Source organism: Cotesia typhae, unplaced genomic scaffold (genome assembly GCF_013202065.1).
Source record: "Cotesia typhae breed Kobodo isofemale line unplaced genomic scaffold, CoteBio_Ctyphae contig_65, whole genome shotgun sequence".
In the NCBI taxonomy this organism is placed as follows: Eukaryota; Metazoa; Arthropoda; class Insecta; order Hymenoptera; family Braconidae; genus Cotesia; species Cotesia typhae.
In genome coordinates, this window is record NW_027423762.1 from 1357509 (window position 1) to 1376553 (window position 19045).

The following is a 19045-nucleotide window of genomic DNA, read 5'->3' on the forward strand; positions in this document are numbered from 1 at the left end:
AGAGTCAGAACAAGAGAATACTTAGAGTGTAACTGAACACATAATCTAATGTTGTCCTTGTGTGGACATTGAACGACATACTGTACAGTGGGTCTTGGAGGGCTCTTGGTGGTTATAAATAAATTTGATACAAATTCCAAGATCTCTTGACTTGGCCCACTCGCTCAATTCACTCGTGCGTAAAAATTCAATCGGATCAAAAGGTTATCCCTAAATTGATCATGTTCCTTGGTCTTTGAATGTGTATATATTGATATATGTGATATACTTCATATTACTCGTCTTAAAGAGAATAATTTTGTATTATATAAGAATGAATCGTGTTGTAGAGGAAACGTCGAGATATCATCTAAAGATTCATAGTTTTATTTCACAGATTTTCTGAGATAATGGCCTGAGTTCCAAGTTCAAAAATTTTATCTCTGTTATAGTATATGTAAAATGATATAACTGAAAGATTTGTATTAAGCCATTGGGTGGCCCGAAGTGCCCATGGATGATTTCCTTCGACACAGAGTACCCAAATTTGATTTACTACTCGTTTACAGTTGTATGCTTAGTCGACATCAATTACGAAATACTAGTTCCAGTTCGCTTATTGTTAAACAGTTGTTCCAATTCACCCAATTCTTTTCTTTTTATGAATCCCCTGAAAATTCCAGCTTTTTAAGAAAAATATTGCAGAATCAATTCAATTTTAACAATCCTGATAAAACATAGTTTTGAAATTCAAAGAAATTATAATTTTTCGGCAAGTTTAATCTGAAGAGAATCTGCTACAACCAAGCAAATCATTTATACTGATAAAAATTTGCGAAATGATTTGTGGAGTGGATAATTTTAAATTGACTTAATCTCTCCGACGTGAATTTCAATTAATTTTTTTTTTTTTTAAGAAATTCTAAAAATTTTCTGTTAATTTCAGTAACATTGAAATAATTAATTTCATCTATTTAAACGCAGTTCTACATAAGTTATTTATCAGTTTTTAGTACACGGAAAGAATTTTATGTTAACGGTAACCATCCCTATTTTGTAGCTTCTACTTTCCAGTATAGTTACTAACTTGTACAAAGTTAAAATGACAAATACAACTATCTTGCAATTGTAATGAGCACAATCATTATAAATTAATTTCCACAATTATGATTGTACGGTTTATTATCTAGATGGTAGCTTTTATCATTGGAGATAGTTAAAATCATCATGATTGCAATCATATAAAAACTACACAGGAAGTATAAAACACTAAACTTTTTCGTTTTTACAGTTCAAATATATCATGCTAATGTTAACATTGCAAAGGTCTTGACTTAAATTTGTGCCTTTTCAAGGTTTTATATTATTCTCACCGATAGTCAATTTATCATGATATACATAATGAAGAAAAATTATTTAATGAAGCAAACTTTTTATTTATTTATAGTTCGTATTGACACTATTTTTGGGACGAAGTACTCTCAAATTTCAAACGAAAACCAGCAGTAAAGTGATAATGCAGGTTCAACTGACTACGGATTGCCATTGTATGACATACAACAATTCGATACTTATAGAGAAATGAGATGATAGAACTCGACATTTTCAAAAAAAAAGTTTATAGTAAGAATAGTATTTGCAATTATTGATGTTAGGTAGCCTGTTTTTGCAATACTTGGATAGTAGTACTTATCATAAAATTCTCTCCGTATAGATTTCTATGAAATCTAACTATTGTATTGATTCTCATGACGGAACTTTTAGAAAATTTTACTATATTTCGACTCAGCTCATCAAGCGGATAGTAATAAAATAATCTTTGTAAAAAATTTATTTACTTAAAAGTTAAATTTACAGGAAAATTATAATTAATATTTACGAAATTCACCACTTCAAATAAATTGCTTAAAGTATTTGATAATAATTTTTTACACGTAAAATGTTTTTATGCGCTCGGACATCAGTCCATCAAACTGTGTAGTTAAATTATATCACATATTTTGGTCCTAATATTATCCGACTGGTTAGAAAAAAAAATTACGTCAATTGACAAGCAAGTGCTCCTGATTTGACCCAAGTGAAAACTAAGGATAAATTTATATATTTACTGTTGGCATTCTTCCAACTAAAGATTTTTATTTTATTAAATTCGGTTATTACTTGAGCAACCTTTAATGGTGAATAAACGAAAATGCTATAAATAAATTGATCAAATAATAAGTTTAGGTGTTGAATAAGTCAAGGACTTGAATATGAACTTCGTGTCACGCATACAGCGAATGCACTTGTATATATATGCAGCAGTATCAAGTTGTTTGAGAAAAATGCCGAAATCAGCCCACGTATATTTGTCAAGTCATAGAGTGGAGCTCGGAGACTCGTCTTGTTTGCAGTTGCGACTTACGGTAGCCACGCTTCTGGATATTGAGGTGTCTTCCACGTAGTTTCTTGACACACACCAGTTATTATCTTATTCACTGGTTTTAAAACTTATTGTGTGGACTGCTTTCTCACTCCATCCGGTATATAATGCTTAGCTTCTACAAACTACACACTACTGGAATATGAAATATACTTTGGTCGGCGTTATTTCCTCTTATATTTGTCGTTCTGTCTTTTGCTCCACTCTTATCGAAAGTTATATGTATACGCGAGTAAGTAGCGTTCCTCGACTAATGGAACGCCACTTGAGACCACTTTAGTAGACGCAAACAATCACGATGACGTTTCTGAAAACCCATCTCGCGAGATGAGGATATATATGTTCGCTCTCCTTATTCTTTATCACTAGTATTGCTACCTGTCTATAACGATTATTTGACTTTAGCTTCTTGACAACAGTGATCCCAAGTTATTTTAAGACGGTTTCCTCTTATTTCGATAATATTATTTAAACTCATCCAATCATCACTATATTGAATGAATTTATAAGTACAGAGAGTTACTATTTACTTTTTAAAATTTTCATTTCATCTTTATGTATAAAAAGTATAAAATTTATTGAAATTTTGCAATAAAAACTACTCTAATGATTATGACTTATGACATCGATTAAACTTTCAAATTCAATGTATAAATTCTATAAAAAATAACTGTAAAGAAAAAAATTAAATTAAAATAAAAATTTTTACTCTTATAACTATCGGTACTCACATTTTGAATCAAAAATCCGAATCTAGCAAAATCTAACAACAACGAAAATAGCTTGTCATTGCACGCCAAAAAATAAATGTGCTGCAACAGGAACCAATCCCGTGGGAACAACAAAATTTTCATGATGCAGCAACATGAGAAAATCCAGTTGCAACAACAGGACTTTCTCGGTGCAGCAACCGGACTAATCTTGTAGGAATCGCACCGATACTAAATATATTCAGTCAAAGTATCATTACCAGATTATAAACAAAATACCAATTTCATCCCTTTCCCTTTGTATGCTTATTCACTACGACCAATCCAGAAGCTTGTCCTAGATGTGGAGTACGGGCAACCATTAAACACCTGATTGAATGCAATAACCTTAAACTAGAAATAAGTAGCGAGGGCCTCTCAAACAACCAAAAAACTACAATCAATATTTATCAAGAATATAATGTACTGAATATCATATGCAAGAATATTGATTATTGATAGCCAAGTTGTTAAAAAACAACTGAAAATAATAAAATAAAACAAAACTTTTGATTGAATTTTGTCCAAATCGAAAGGGGTTGATTCCAACTATTGGTCGATTAGACATGGAATGATCCAATCAAAATAAATTTTCTGCTCTTATTAGTAAAATAATCATTTAGATGATTATAATTATTGTATACAATGGTCATAGCAATTTTTAAATTCGAATTTTCTCTCATGAATATACGAGTAAATTTTAAGGGGGATAGCCACTGTAAAATTTCGGAAAAAAAATTTTTTTTTTTTTTTCATTAAACTGAAGTTTATATATTCAAAATTATGTATTTCAAATTTTATAGAAAAATTCCGAATAGTTTTCGAGTTATAGTCATTTTTATAAGAGCGCGTCGATTGACCGTTTTACGCGCGGCGCTTCGACGAAAACGTCGCCTGCTCGCTCCGTCTTTGATTCGTACGGGTTGGCGATTGTTTTCCCTCACGATTGTCAACCGTTACAATTATTTGACTTTTAACGTATATTTTTTCTTATTGTTGAGATACTGTACCTCATAGTTTAGTTGTTTTGTATGAATACACACTCGTTCTTTAATTTATTGAGTTTCTTAGTGTACTCGTTATTGTTTACTTACTTATTTTTTTAAATCTTCTGATCTTTTTTTTTTTTGTTTATTTAACAAAAAAATTTGTTAAATAATGGATCGTAAACAAAGTAAAGTTATTAAAAACGAAAGAAAACTGCCAAACGACAGGAAAAAATTTAATCGACCGCTCAACAGATATGAAACTGAAAAAATACTGGCTCTCAACGACGTGATAGTGCTTCCAAGAGGAAATTATCACAAAAATCTGATTGTACAATCGATTCGAGTATTAGCTACAAAATTATAAATTTTTTTCGATATTTAATTTACTAAGTGGCTGTGTATCGTGTAAAAAGTGTGGTGGTGATGTAAACTTTACTGAGACAAGTATTCGAGGATTAGGTTTTAAACTAGTTGTGAATTGCAAAAATGTGATCCAGTTTTGATAAATTCATGTCCACTCATCAAGAATGCGTATGAAATTAATCGCCGTTTCATCTTTGCAATGCGGATAATTGGTATTGGGTTATCTGGAGCTGAAAGATTTTGTGCTTTCATGGATTTACCACGACCAATGTTCCATAGCTTTTACGATCGTCTGGTCACACAAATCAGAAATGCAGCTAGAAACTGTTGTGATTTAGTGTTGAAAAAAGCTGCTAAAGAAGAAATCCAAGAAACCTGCAAGCATTTAAAATCCAATGACATTCCTGGAATTTCTGTCTCCGGTGACGGTAGTTGGAAGAAAAGAGGGTTTAAATCTTCATTTGGTATATCTTCTCTAATTGGTTACTTCACTGGCAAAATCGTAGATGTAAGTATGAAATCCAGTTATTGTAAGATGTGTGCGCTAATGAGCTCAAAAAAGGAACAGCTGAATACGATCAATTTATGCAAGACCATGCTCTAGACTGTCCAATAAACCATGAAAATTCTTCTGGACAAATGGAGGTAGATGGAATAAAAGAGATGTTTATGCGATCAGAGTTATTACATAACGTTAAGTATGTAAACTATATAGGTGATGGTGACACTAAAACGTATAAAAATATTTGTGATGCTAAACCGTATGGGGACATGGTGAAGATAAAAAAAAAAGGAATGTATTAATCACGTGCAAAAACGAATGGGCAGTCGACTAAGGGCTTTGAAGAAGCAACGAACTAACAAGAAGACAAAAACAGGAAAAGAAGAAAATACACAGAAAAGTTTAGGTGGGAAAGGTCGATTAACGGACAAAGCAATTAATGAATTTACAAAGTATTATGGTTTAGCAATCAGACGTCATTCTAATGATGTTGATGAGATGTATAATGCTATTTGGCAAACATTTTATCACAAGTTTTCATCACCCGAAGATCCGCAGCATTTTCTTTGTCCTGAAGGTGCAAATTCGTGGTGTCAATTTCAAAAAGCTGTGGCAACAAATACTTTGGACTCATTAGTTGAAAAACCACCACTTCCTGCAGATATTGCGGAAGCTTTAATACCGATTTATGAAGATCTATCGAATCCAGAGTTATTGGAACGATGTGTCGGTGGGTTTACACAAAATAATAATGAAAGCTTCAATGCATTAGTGTGGCAGCTCGCCCCAAAAACAAATTCTTCTTATTCCCTTATTGTTGAAATAGCTTTATATATTTCAACAATTACATTCAATGATGGGGCTCTAGCAACTCTGAAGATATTAGAGAATCTCGATGTTAAAGTAGGACCAACACTCTACTCATACTGCGCTGAGCGCGACGCTACTCGGGTTAAAGCTGCTGAAAGCCGCATGGAAACGGCCAGTAAAAAAATAAAAAAGTCAAGGTCAATACTAAAGATAAGGAGGAAGAACCCTCATATGGCCCAGGACTTGATAGTTTGATGTGAGTATGAATATTTTGTGAAAGACTAGATTTTAAAGTTGCGAGAATCTTCTTAAAACTTTACTCGCGTTTTTCTCAAAACGACTTTTTCAAACTTTCCGGTACTGTAACTTTCGTAAATATGAACCGATTCTCAATTTTTTTGTTTCCCCGTATTCGTCTACTTAGTGGCTATCGTCGCACGTAGGGGATTTTGAAAATTTTAATTTTTAAGATTTTTAAGGCTGTTTGAGTCCAAAAAATGAGGAAAAAGACGAAAAAATTTTCAATATGGCGCCATTTTTCTCAAATCAAAATTTTCAAAATCCCCTACGTGCGACGATAGCGACATTCCTATAGATTAAAATGCCGTTTGGTTTTTTTGTTTCAGATAATCCGTTTTTGAATTACAGTACCGGCAATGGAGGGGGAAATTTTTTTGGTGCTCTACAAAAATGTTTATAACTTTGTGATAACAAAATATTTTTGAATAAAAATTTAGGAGAATTATCCTCAACATATACTTTATAAAACAAAAAAAACCCGATCCCCAAATTCCTTTATTATCCTAGTAAAAAAAATTCCCGAAAATTGCCTATTTTTTCCAGCGTCACAGTGGCTATCCCCCTTAAGTCTGAAAAAATCAATTTCATGAAATATTCTTGATATTTCATATACATAGAAAAAAGAGTTATTATTTTTATGACATCGACATCAATAAAATATCCGTGTAATGAATTTTCCAATACATTTAATTAAAATAGAAATCGTACAAAAAAGTGATTAAATACAATCAAAAATACCACAATAAGGTCCATTAAATAATTAATTAAACCGGATTTTCTTCTTTGTTCCACGAATTTAATTAATCAACAAAACTACACATATCCTCTAGATTTTTTTATTCAGGAGTACCAGATCGGATTAGTGGAATAAGAGATGAAAAACCCATCGGAAACCATCATCATTAATAGTCTATGTACTTTTACAAGGTTAGTAGCCGGAAATCGTTCGTCGGGAAAGCTAATGCCTGGAAACAGTATATAGTTTTATTCATGCATTGCAATGAGAATCGTCGTCAAAGAGACTAAAAGAGAAAGGGAGAAAGGTATATAGATACGCCAGTAAAAGCGAACGAAACTCGGAGTGAAAACTCGATCGTCTGATTCTCTGATTCAAGTAGATTACATGTGGCGTCACTAGCAATACTCTCATGGGAAGACAATACCGATTCCCGTAAAAATTTTTACTATACATCCCGTGGGGCCTGATCGTCACTGGATATTTAGCTCCCTAATATAAATATGTTACTGTTATTGTATACTTTATTCAAAATAAATTGTAGTTTAAAAAAATCAAAAAACACCTTTTAATCGGAGAGAGGAGCAAAACCGGGGTACTTAGGGAAATTCCATTTTTTTTTAGCAAAATGAGGTGCTTACTAAAGAAGGAAGAAAAAAATTTTTTTTCAAGAAATTAGAACGAAGTAAAAATACATTTCTTATCGACAATACATTTGAAAAAATTCATTCTCAGCCTAATGAGTCTTATCATGTTTTTAAAAAAAATGTTTTCAGTTTTCCTCTTGAAATTTTTTTAATTAGAGTAAAATTTTCTATCTCTGTATAATTCTCTCAGTTTGGAAAACTAGAACTGATAAAAACTAATCAGATACGGAAAAATGCACGAAACTTACAGTTCAAATGTGATCCTACCCATTCAAGTTATATAAAATTTTTTTAAAATGTCATTTTGAAAATTTTTTGAACACTTTTGAGATATTTTTTGAACCTTTTTGAGACATTCTTTAAACATTTTTAAACGCTGTCATGACTTCTTTTCGAGTAACACAGGAAAAAGCTCTTATTCGAGAAGTCGAAAATTTGTTTAAAATAAATCATTTTCAACATTTATCTCAGTATAACTTTTTCCTAAGTAACATGTAACATTTTCCTAAATAAGATTACAAGCTGAATAGTTTTTAGAATCGATTGGTTTAGTCATTTAGAAGATATTTCGAAAAAAAATTTTTTGGAATTTAATTTTTCAGATTTCTCAAAATTTACTGACTAATTTTTGGAACTAGTATCAGAAATCTAAAGGCAATGGAACTCTTTGGAACGCTGCTTTCTTCGATCGAATCGAATAGGCTATTTAAAAGTTAAGAGAGATTTACACACAAACACACCCACACAGAAGCTCTCTAAGACCTCAAAACTCGATTTTCGAAAAACTGGGTAAAATCAATAACTTCCCAATTTTTGAAAATTTTCATCATCAGTTTAATCGTACAGTAAATATTGTTGACAAGTTAAATGTGAAAAATTACGTTGAAATACGATGATTGAGTGAAACGTCTTATAATTACGAAACGGTGTGTATATGATCCGTAAGAAATAATGAACAGAACCCAATGACTTTATTCAATACTCCAATGTCTGTAATTACCCTTAGGCTGTTCGAGGGACGAGAGGTACAATCCCCTTGTTCCGGGTGCTACGACGATTAGCGCCCTATCTCTTGACGATTACCAAGTTAGCCTAAATAGGGTGTAGTGTTTGGGGTTTAAGCTTCAGGGTATACAGAACCCTGTCCGCGTGGACCTAACGCCAATCACTCGCCTTTTAATGTCATCCGAAAACCACCCTTTGTTAAATTATATATACCTAAATATATATGTATATACTTGACAAAAATTTTCTTGCGTATAATTTAATTTTCATGACAGTACGCACAAACCTCGTTGTCTATATATTACTAAAACTTTTTCTTTATAATACATTCCGTAAAATTTAGAATTAAAGCCAGAAAACGTTTGATAAAGTATATCAAAGTTTATAAAAATATATATATATATATATATATATATATATATATATATATATATATATATATATATATATATATATATATATATATATATGTACATCTCCAATTGGATGTATTATAAAGAGAAGTTGTATAGGTTGGTATCGGTTGTTCAGAAATTCGGTCCACGTGCAAGATGGCGGCTTTAGTTTGCTCTGGGGCCATGCACCGCCCCTCTTTCTCTCCTTTCTCATTCCTCGGTGAATTTCTCCGATCTCCTCCCACGTTACAGTGCTAGTTTATATATAGATATATTCATTCTCGTCACTTGATTCTCCTGTATTTCTAGATACACCAGTACACACTACTGTAGTATACAGTATACTGAGTATATATAAGGTTTTCTTTGTCGACACCGTCCCCCTCACCGTGTTCAACAAGCTCTCATCTTCACCCCGTGATGCTGGATATACAGACATCAAAAAGCATTTCACATATACGATGTTCTATGTATTCATAGACATCCTAACAATTTGAAGACATACTCATCATATTATACCTGAGTTCTATATAAGTACAGATTATATAAATTATAATAAAACGTACGTTTCAGAATTATGAAGAAATTTACTGTATTTAAGGTAGTTGTTTTACCAGATACATTTTCTCAAGATTTTTTTCATTTACAAAAATTTTATAATACACAATTCTGCATCGAATAAATTCTGTACGGAATAAAGTTTATGAATAATGTGTTGGAAATATTCAATGGCTCCCAGTTTTTATAAGGATAGTATATTGATCTGGAAAAATTTCGCATTTTAATCATTTTTTAACCAAAAACTAATCCACCGTAACACAATCGTAAAAATTGGACCCTACCGGTGTTTTACCCCTGACTCTCTTATTCGGATGCCGTTTTTCAGAAACAAGACAGATCTGTCCTTCAGAAATTTTACATATACGATCATAAATTGAACTAAAATACTCTCTAACTTGTACGGTTCCATCATCTTTCGGAACAACGGAATGAATTTTTTAGGTTCCAGTGATTGACTTGGCAGTATTGTATCTTAAATTCAGTTTTATCTTTGCTTACGTGTAATCTGATTCAGGTGAAAATTTCACAGCAATATTCGGTTGACTAATTGGTTCAGATACCCATTCATCTACCTAGCTTTCGCTTCCATAGTTGAATATTTACTTTATAGCAACAAAATACATTACACAAATTAGCTAGACTGGACGTCCAGTAGTAAACATTAGAAAAGAGGTTATACATATTCCAGATAAATGATCAATGTAACTATTGGTAAAAAAAAAAAGGTAACAGTTAGTGGAAATTGTCAGTAGCGCCAATACACGGGAGAATGATGAAATTATCGTTTATTAGAAAGTTGATGGTACGTTTTCATTATTGTCGCTTTTCGTTGCTATGGTGACCACTATGGCAACGCTTACCACAGCAACGGTTACCATAGCAACGGTTACCATGGCAACGGTTAAATATTAATGAGTAAAATTTTTAACCATATTACCATATTAACCACAACCATATAAACATTTTGATAGAGGTGCGCAAAGAGCGTTCGAATTTCTCGTTTTTTAAATTTGAAATAAATTTTTTTTTTTTTTACTTTTATCCAAACAAGAAAAATATTTATTGCTGGAAGTTGTATTGAATAATAATCAGGTATCTTTTTTAATTATTAACAATTCCCTATGCTTGTTTTGATAAAAAATATACATGAAGTTTTTCAAAATACGTTGAAAGAAAGAAACCAGAGATAAAATTTATAAAATAGAGGAAAAATTTTTTTTTTAATTTTCAAAAATCGAAAAAAAAAAACAATAGCCATCCAGAATCCACGACCGGATTGGCCTAGAAAGTTGTGGTTTAACTAGTAAAAAATTTAGAAGAAAATCAAAATATGCACTCACTTTAAAAAATGCAATTAAAATTTTAAAAATGACAAAAACACGAATAAAAAAAAACTTAAAATAATTCTTTTGTATTTTTTTTTTTTTTTTTTTGAAAAGTACATGGAAAAACGAAAGTTTTTTTATTCAGTGAGTATTTGGAGTTGAACCATTTCCCAAGAAGTTATCAGCAAAAAATCATAAAAAGAGTGGTTTTTTTTTAAATTCGATATCTTTTGAACCGATGATTAAAAAAATCTCAACATTTCGGAAAAATAGTTTTTTGATGGGTACAAAAAAATATATAAAAATTGAGGAAAATCAAAAATTAAAATTTTTCAAACTGTCCGATTTGGCGGGGAATGGCCCAAAAATAGCCTTAATTTCTGTTTTCAATTTTCCCCACCCTTTTAGCCTTTAAGAAGGGGTTTGATGTCCCAAGTATTTTGGTTTGTGGATGTTTTGTCGAAGTTATTTTGATCTATGGAATCAAAGCATACCAAAAAAGTGGCCAATCAGAGTGAAGGAACCACAACAATAATCTTTCAATAAATCAGGGAATTCATAGTTACAAAAACGAGTTTTGAAACGTATTAAGAATTGGGTTAGTATTCAAAAATACTTATGCTTATATTTGAGTAAGAGATAATAAATAAGACAGCAAAATTAGCTTAAATTATACCGCAATTACTATACCATAGCTTTTGTGAAACAACGGTTTTGTAAGAGGTGAAGCATATCAGTTAAGGATATTTGAAATTGTATAACAAAGCAAACAAATATTATTTCGACTAAATTGATCTAGGTCGCCATGTATAAACTTTGTTTGCTTACTCATTTCGAAATGTGTATATACTTGGCTTTTTTAGGAACACTTGAGAAAATGCCTCCGAGTAAAGACTACGCCTGACCTTTAAGTTTTTGTAAACGATCCCTTTTCACTTGAGACCACATAAATGAGCGGATGCGCCCGCGCGTTGCTTGGCCAGTGTATTATTGGAGAAAGGTAGGAATTCTGTTGTATGTATACAACACAAAGCCAAATAACTCACCTCGAGAAATGATGAAACAATTAGACCTACGAATATCTTTTGATATAGAATGCAGTGTATTATATTATTATATATCTTTTAATATCAAGCGTCTTGAATTATGTTTATATAAATAAATTGACTACTTCATCAGAAATAATTATAAGATATGGTTGAGATAATTTAGAAGAATGAGTAAGAAATATATATCCATATATGGACACATACATTTATGAATGTTAGATTCCTTCTCAAAAATTTTGATTCAAGTTTCATAGAGAGTGGTTATTTTTGTTACAATACGAAACAATATACTCCATTAGTCTTTTATTCAACTGTTTTTTTTAAATACAGAAGGTTTTCGTTCTTAAACTAATTTTCCAACATTAAAATATCATATAATGGTTGAAATTTGAAGATCCTTAAAAATTCTCAAAAAAAATATTTATAATAAGAACGTCTGAATAATTATAAGTACAGTGGAATTTTGCTAAAATGAACTCTACGTATTTTTAAATTCTTGGAAGATGAAATTTTCAAGCGATTAAATGGAAGAAAAGCGACAGCAGCATGAGAAAAAAGGTCAAAATAAAAAAAAAGTGGTCAAAACGAATTTGGCTTTTAGTATCAATTATAGACGCAAAAAAATAAACTGTAATAAATAACAGTCGATTTGTAGTAAGTAATGATCAACTGCTAAAAATTATCATTTCACTATGTAATATTCATCATTTAAATGTTACAATTTATTCTTTACATGAAGGAAAATACTATTTTAAACAGTAATATTCGCTATGTGAATTTCTAAAATGTTAAAGTATAATAATTAAGAATTTTAACTTTGATATTTATCATTTGGTACCTAAAAAATGGTCGCATGATATGTAAAAAGTATAAAATACAGTTACTTAATTTCTAATACAAGCAACATCAATATTTACAAAGTAAAATAGTAAATTTTAAATGCAAAGTTAAAAATGAAACTATAATTATTGACTTGCTCGGACTGGTAAAACATACATTTTAAGATTAGAATTTTTACTGTCTTAAATGTTAAATTCTCCTAGAGTGAGACCCCCTTCTCCTCATCTGAGTTCCTCTTTTCTTCATAATATGGACTATATATTAAAACGGCAATTTTTACTGTTTGAAACTGTAATTTTTTAAGATGAAAGAGTCGTTATTTACTATAGTGACAGCTACTAATCACTTATTTTCGATATTAGATTATAAATTGTGGCTTTCATATTTTCTACATTAAGTTCTGTAATATTTATATTTTTGCCACCCGAGGTCTGCTTTACTGCTTGAAACTATAAAAATTAACCGGAATCCGAGTGAATTTTACATTTTACTTTTTTCCGTGTACTGATTATACAATCATAACTAATGCGCATGTGCTATAAGCGATTCTTCAGATATTGTTTAAAGTTTTTTATAGTTTTTTACTGATGGATTAAGGAACTGATCTGATCTCTTGCATCATCGTAACTTCAAAAAAGTTTAAATTAAATTTTCACTGATTCGAGTCATTTTTCACTGATTCACAGTTTTGAAAAAATATAAATGATCGAGAACTATTAATAAATTATATTTTTTGCAGAGAATAGATAAAAAATGCATATTATAGGTATAATGAATCGTAGATTAGATGCAGAAAAAAAAACAAAATTAAAAAAATGAATGAAAATGAAATATCGCTGAAACCAGAACGCAAATCTGGTATTCGTTTTTTGTATGCAGCCGTACATCGGCGCAGTTTTAATCAACGCTGTGTAAATCCCCTCAGCTTCAGGATGCTTTTTTTTATATATATATATATATATATATATATATATATATATATATATATATATATATATATATATATATATATATATATATTTTTTTTTTTGTTCTCTTTCATTGACGTTCTTTTTCCGCACTTTCACCCGCTTGTGTGTCCGTTATTTTTTTTCTTCAAATTTCATTAGCGAATAGCAGACAGATTATATTCGGATCAAAATCTCTTTTTAGGATTATCATGGAAGTTGAGAGAAAAGCTATAATAGAAAAAAAGTATAAATATAAATGAAAAAAACTGAATATACACTAGTCACAAAAATTAAGGGATATAAAAAAAATTCCAAATTTTTTGGTGATTTTCAGCGAGCTGTAACTCCGAGGAAAATGATCGCACAGAAAAAAAAAAAAAAGCAAATTGTAGCTCCAAGTGTCTAGTTTTTAGATATGACCATGAAGATTTTTGTCATCGTCAGGTCTGGAGAAATCCTAAGAAAACTACTGAAAAAAATTTTTCGAAATTTTTTTCGTCTTAAAAAGGGTCTACGGGCTTCAAAAAATTTTTCGATTGTTTCGTTTAAAAGCTCTTTTAGTAAATTTAATACCCTTTAATTTGACGTAATCAAAAAGCCTGTATGATAATTTGCCGCGGAGTTATCGTCAATCAAAGCAAAAAGTTTTTTTGACTTTGGAAATCAATAACTCTGGAAATAATGACCGTATAGGAAATCGAAGGAGGGTTTTGAAAACTACACAATATTCTCTATAAGAAAACGTAAACCGCTTTTGAAGAAAAAAATTTTTTTTGAATTGAAAACTCGGACTGAAAAAAAGACAAAAATTCGCATAATTAAGGATATTTGGATAACTTGGTATAACTTTGGATAAAATGGTTGAACGAAGGATATCATTGGTAATTTTTCAACTTCAAAGTGTCCCCTAAAATCCCTAAGAAATTCAAAGCGCTGCGATTTTTTGTTCATAGTGCCCAGAAGCTTCAAATTCTGTGTTTTCGCAAAAATCACCATTATGAGCAACTTTGTGATTTTTATTCATTTTTCCATTGAAAAAAATTTTTTTTTTCAAAATTCTTTATTTTTTCGATCAAAGAGATTGATTTTTCAAGAAATTTGAAAAAAAAAAATTTTCAATTTTTTTCGAAAATTTTTTTCGAAATTTTTTTTATCAAAAATTTTTTTTTTTAATTTTTTTTTTTTTATCGTCTTCAGAATGCTTCACTATTGTCAAAAAAAATTAACTCAATTTTTTCTGTCCGCTACAACTGCCTTAGTTTTAAATCTCATTTTAAAAATTCAATAAAAACAAATTGATATACCCCCCGCGGAGTTCGGCTTTTCCTCACACAAAACTTGAATTTTACGTTTTCTTTTTAGCCTAAATTCCTTACGTGAATTTTATGTAAGCTTTTCTTTGATAAGCACCTTTTGATATGCCTCGTCGACATTTAGCTGCCACAGATGTGGCTCGCATTGTTACCCTCCTTCAAGAGGGCTACAGTCAGGTGGAAGTAGCAGCTTCTATGGGAGTGAGCCAGTCCGTTATCAGTCGGGCCTATGCCCGATTTAACGCGACTCAAAGTTACGATCGTCGTCCGGGTCAAGGTAGACTACGAATCACTACCGAGCGTGATGATCGAGCTATCATTCGAGAAGCTCGTCGAAACCCTACTGCGCATGCCCACACGATCGCTCATCAATTTCGCAATCGTCGACAACGTCCTCCCCAACAACACATATCGGCATCGACGGTTCGAAATCGCTTTCGAGAGCAAGGACTACGCGCTAGACGCGCAAATCGCGTGCCTATGCTCACTCCACGACATCGCCGAGCCCGATTGGCCTATGCTCATGATCATCACCATTGGGGTCGTAGACAGTGGACCAGTGTATTATGGACTGACGAATCTCGATTTTGTCTTCATGGCAGCGATAGACGATCTCTCATTTGGCGCCGTCGTGGAGAACGAGATCGGGATGGTTTTACGAGACCAGTTACAGCTTTCAATGGTGGATCAGTCATGGTGTGGGCAGGCGTGTCCTTCAATACCAGAACCCCGTTAGTTATCGTTCGTGGGACGTTGACTGCCGATAGGTACGTCGACGAAATTCTGGAGCCACACGTCCTGCCTATGCGCACACGCATGGGGGCAAGACGGTTCATTTTGATGCAGGATAATGCTCGTCCTCACACTGCAGTTCGTACGCGAACTTTTCTCCGCGCCAACAACGTAACAACGCTTAATTATCCAGCGATGAGTCCTGATTTGAACCCAATTGAGCATGTTTGGGACATGCTTGGGCGTCGATTGCGGCGAGACTATCCGCAACTGCACAATCTTCATCAGTTGACTCAAGCGTTGTTACGTTGTTGGCAAGGAATTTCACAACGTGATATTCGACGATGCATCAACATGCAAGAGCGTTTACGAGCTGTGATTCGGAACAGAGGTGGCAATACACGGTACTGAGCAGTTACTGCCGTGCGTACAGAGGTCATTCGGCAGCTGCAAACAGACAAACACGCAGACAAAGACACACACACACACACACACACACACACACACGCGCGCGCGCGTGTGTGTGTGTGTGAGAAGCGTAAATCCGACCGAGCAACCTCCACGTGGTACGCTTTGGGTAACGCTAATGCCGGCGGTAAAACAACAGTCGAAAAAAATTGAGAAAATTTCGAAAAAAATTTTTCGAAAAAATTGAAATTTTTTTTTTTCAAATTTCTTGAAAAATCAATCTCTTTGATCGAAAAAAATAAAGAATTTTGAAAAAAATTTTTTTCAATGGAAAAATGAATAAAAATCACAAAGTTGCTCATAATGGTGATTTTTGCGAAAACACAGAATTTGAAGCTTCTGGGCACTATGAACAAAAAATCGCAGCGCTTTGAATTTCTTAGGGATTTTAGGGGACACTTTGAAGTTAAAAATTACCAACGATATCCTTCGTTCATCCATTTTATCCAAAGTTATACCAAATTATCCAAATATCCTTAATTATGCGAATTTTTGTCTTTTTTTCAGTCCGAGTTTTCAATTCAAAAAAATTTTTTCTTCAAAAGCGGTTTACGTTTTCTTATAGAGAATATTGTGTAGTTTTCAAAACCCTCCTTCGATTTCCTATACGGTCATTATTTCCAGAGTTATTGATTTCCAAAGTCAAAAAAACTTTTTGCTTTGATTGACGATAACTCCGCGGCAAATTATCGTACAGGCTTTTTGATTACGTCAAATTAAAGGGTATTAAATTTACTAAAAGAGCTTTTAAACGAAACAATCGAAAAATTTTTTTGAAGCCCGTAGACCTTTTTTAAGACGAAAAAATTTCGAAAAATTTTTTTCAGTAGTTTTCTTAGGATTTCTCCAGACCTGACGATGACAAAAATTTTCATGGTCATATCTAAAAACTAGACACTTGGAGCTACAATTTGCTTTTTTTTTTTTTTCTGTGCGATCATTTTCCTCGGAGTTACAGCTCGCTGAAAATCACCAAAAAATTTGGAATTTTTTTTATATCCCTTAATTTTTGTGACTAGTGTATGTGTATTAATTTTAAATCCAGAATATATGTATAAGAGAATTTACATTGTATCGTCATCATTTTACTAAATTATTACTAAAAAAATTTTTCTTTAATAATCTAAAGGGATTGCGTGCTACTATATCGAAACCAAACAACAATTACTACATTAAACAGTTCATAATTATTAGTATATGCTTATAATTATTTTTGACGACTCCAAATTACTATTTATAGAATTGACAACTATTGATGATTTAGAAATAATAATTATAACATGTACTCTACAACGTAATGGATATTTTAACAATTAACAAAAATAAAATCATTATTGCACTGAAACAATAAAAAGAGTAGGTATTTTCGAAATGGTTTTCTAAAAAGAAAAAGGTATAAAAACTATGTCGATCGTAAATATAAAAAAAAAAAAAAATTGAAAATGGTTGATCTAGCAAAGTGATCCTTGAAATATATTCCCGCTGTTTTTGATCGTAAGGTGTACAGCTCAAAAGTATATTTATAAACCTCTTTCATCTCAAATATATATTTTCATCAAAACTTGTCCGGAAAGTTTTGTATTTCTTTATTGCGAATTATTATTTAAATATACCTTCAGTTTTTAGACAGCTCAAACTTTATATTTGAAAATTATTTACATACTTTGTTATAGTTATTCAAAAAATAACACTTTCGTAATTGACGGAAACTTATTTAAATAAGTATGATTATCTTACATTTTCGAATAAAATGATATTATGCAAATGACAAAGAGCGTTTTTTATTTAAAAATTACAAAGCTTTGTGTTTTAAAATTTATCATGTTTGACCTGGCGTATGCGATAGAAACGTACAGTTGAAATTATGACGTTTCTCGTTTTTTGTTTTTCATTTTTATTATTTTATTTTTTATCATTTATTCGAAAGCTAGATGTAAATATGGCGGACAAAGTTTCATCCCCGTTCCCGGGAAAGAGTCCCGCCCACTCCGGGCCCCGTGGCTTTTCCCTACTACAGCACCCGGTGTCTCGGGTTTTTGTTATTTTTTTTCTATTTTTTTTATCTCTTTTTATATCTTTTCCTCTCGTTTCCTCTGGTTCACCAAAAATAAAGAAACAAATGCAGAGCGGCCCGGGCGGCACAATCGCCGAAACATTTTTGACGCTCAGATCCGCGACGCGAGAGGCAGAAAAAAAATAAAAAGGGAAAACGATGAGAGTCAGACAGCAACCGGTAAAAGGGAAGCAGCTATACTACGGGGTAGTTGAGTACCATGTAGAATGAATACGGATATAGTCTACATAAGAGTAAAAGAGAAATACTGAAGCGAGAAGAAGAGTTATATACACAAGAGCAGGGGTTGGCGATGGGCTCGAACGAACGCAATTTGCATGATTTTGCATGTTTTAGCACGCTGCTCTCTGGTTCTCTCGACCGCCTGGTTTCAGCTGTCTGTCTACTACGTTTTCCACTTGCTTTTCTCGCTGCTCGCGGCGAAACCAACGATAAAGAGAGTATGCCGGGTTGGTTGCTGAAGCTTCCAGAAATCTATGGAATGGGTTCTCGTTCCTCGTTTCTCGCATACCGCGTACACCTCACTCACAAACTTCAAGTGAGAGGAAATTATTTTCCTTTAGTTTTTCTTAATGAAGGTGTTGAGCATTCATGCGGAATATGAATAAGTCGCTCGAGACATTTAGTTCTTATATAGTCAATTCCGTTTTATTCGCTACTTTATACAGAAATCACGCTAAGATAATTATCTGCTATAAATATATCGGTCTATGAATTTGTGTGTACATTCAAATTGTGATACATTTCAAAAAATTCATCTCATTTCATTAAAAGGAGCATATATCGAAAAATATCATTGAACTCTTTTCATCAATTCTCAATCAAAAAGTACATGA

At 32.2% G+C, this 19045-nt stretch overlaps 2 protein-coding genes across 6 annotated transcripts in view; one reads left to right on the forward strand and one right to left on the reverse strand.

Annotated features, from left to right (window-relative positions):
- Fuss (SKI family transcriptional corepressor fussel) overlaps window positions 1–19045 on the reverse strand; it is a 156064-nt gene that overhangs the window by 105899 nt on the left and 31120 nt on the right. The window lies entirely within an intron of this gene.
- LOC141532526 (uncharacterized) lies at window positions 4998–8402 on the forward strand. Of its 2 annotated transcripts, XM_074250906.1 has the most exons (3): window positions 4998–5010; window positions 5107–6070; window positions 6441–8402. In XM_074250906.1, the coding sequence occupies exon 2, from the start codon at window positions 5323–5325 to the stop codon at window positions 6067–6069; it is 747 nt and encodes a 248-aa protein (XP_074107007.1). In that variant the 5' UTR covers window positions 4998–5010; window positions 5107–5322; the 3' UTR covers window position 6070; window positions 6441–8402. The 2 variants fall into 2 exon arrangements, with proteins under 2 accessions (XP_074107007.1, XP_074107006.1); XM_074250905.1 differs by lacking the exon at window positions 4998–5010 and having other exon boundaries at window positions 5064–6070.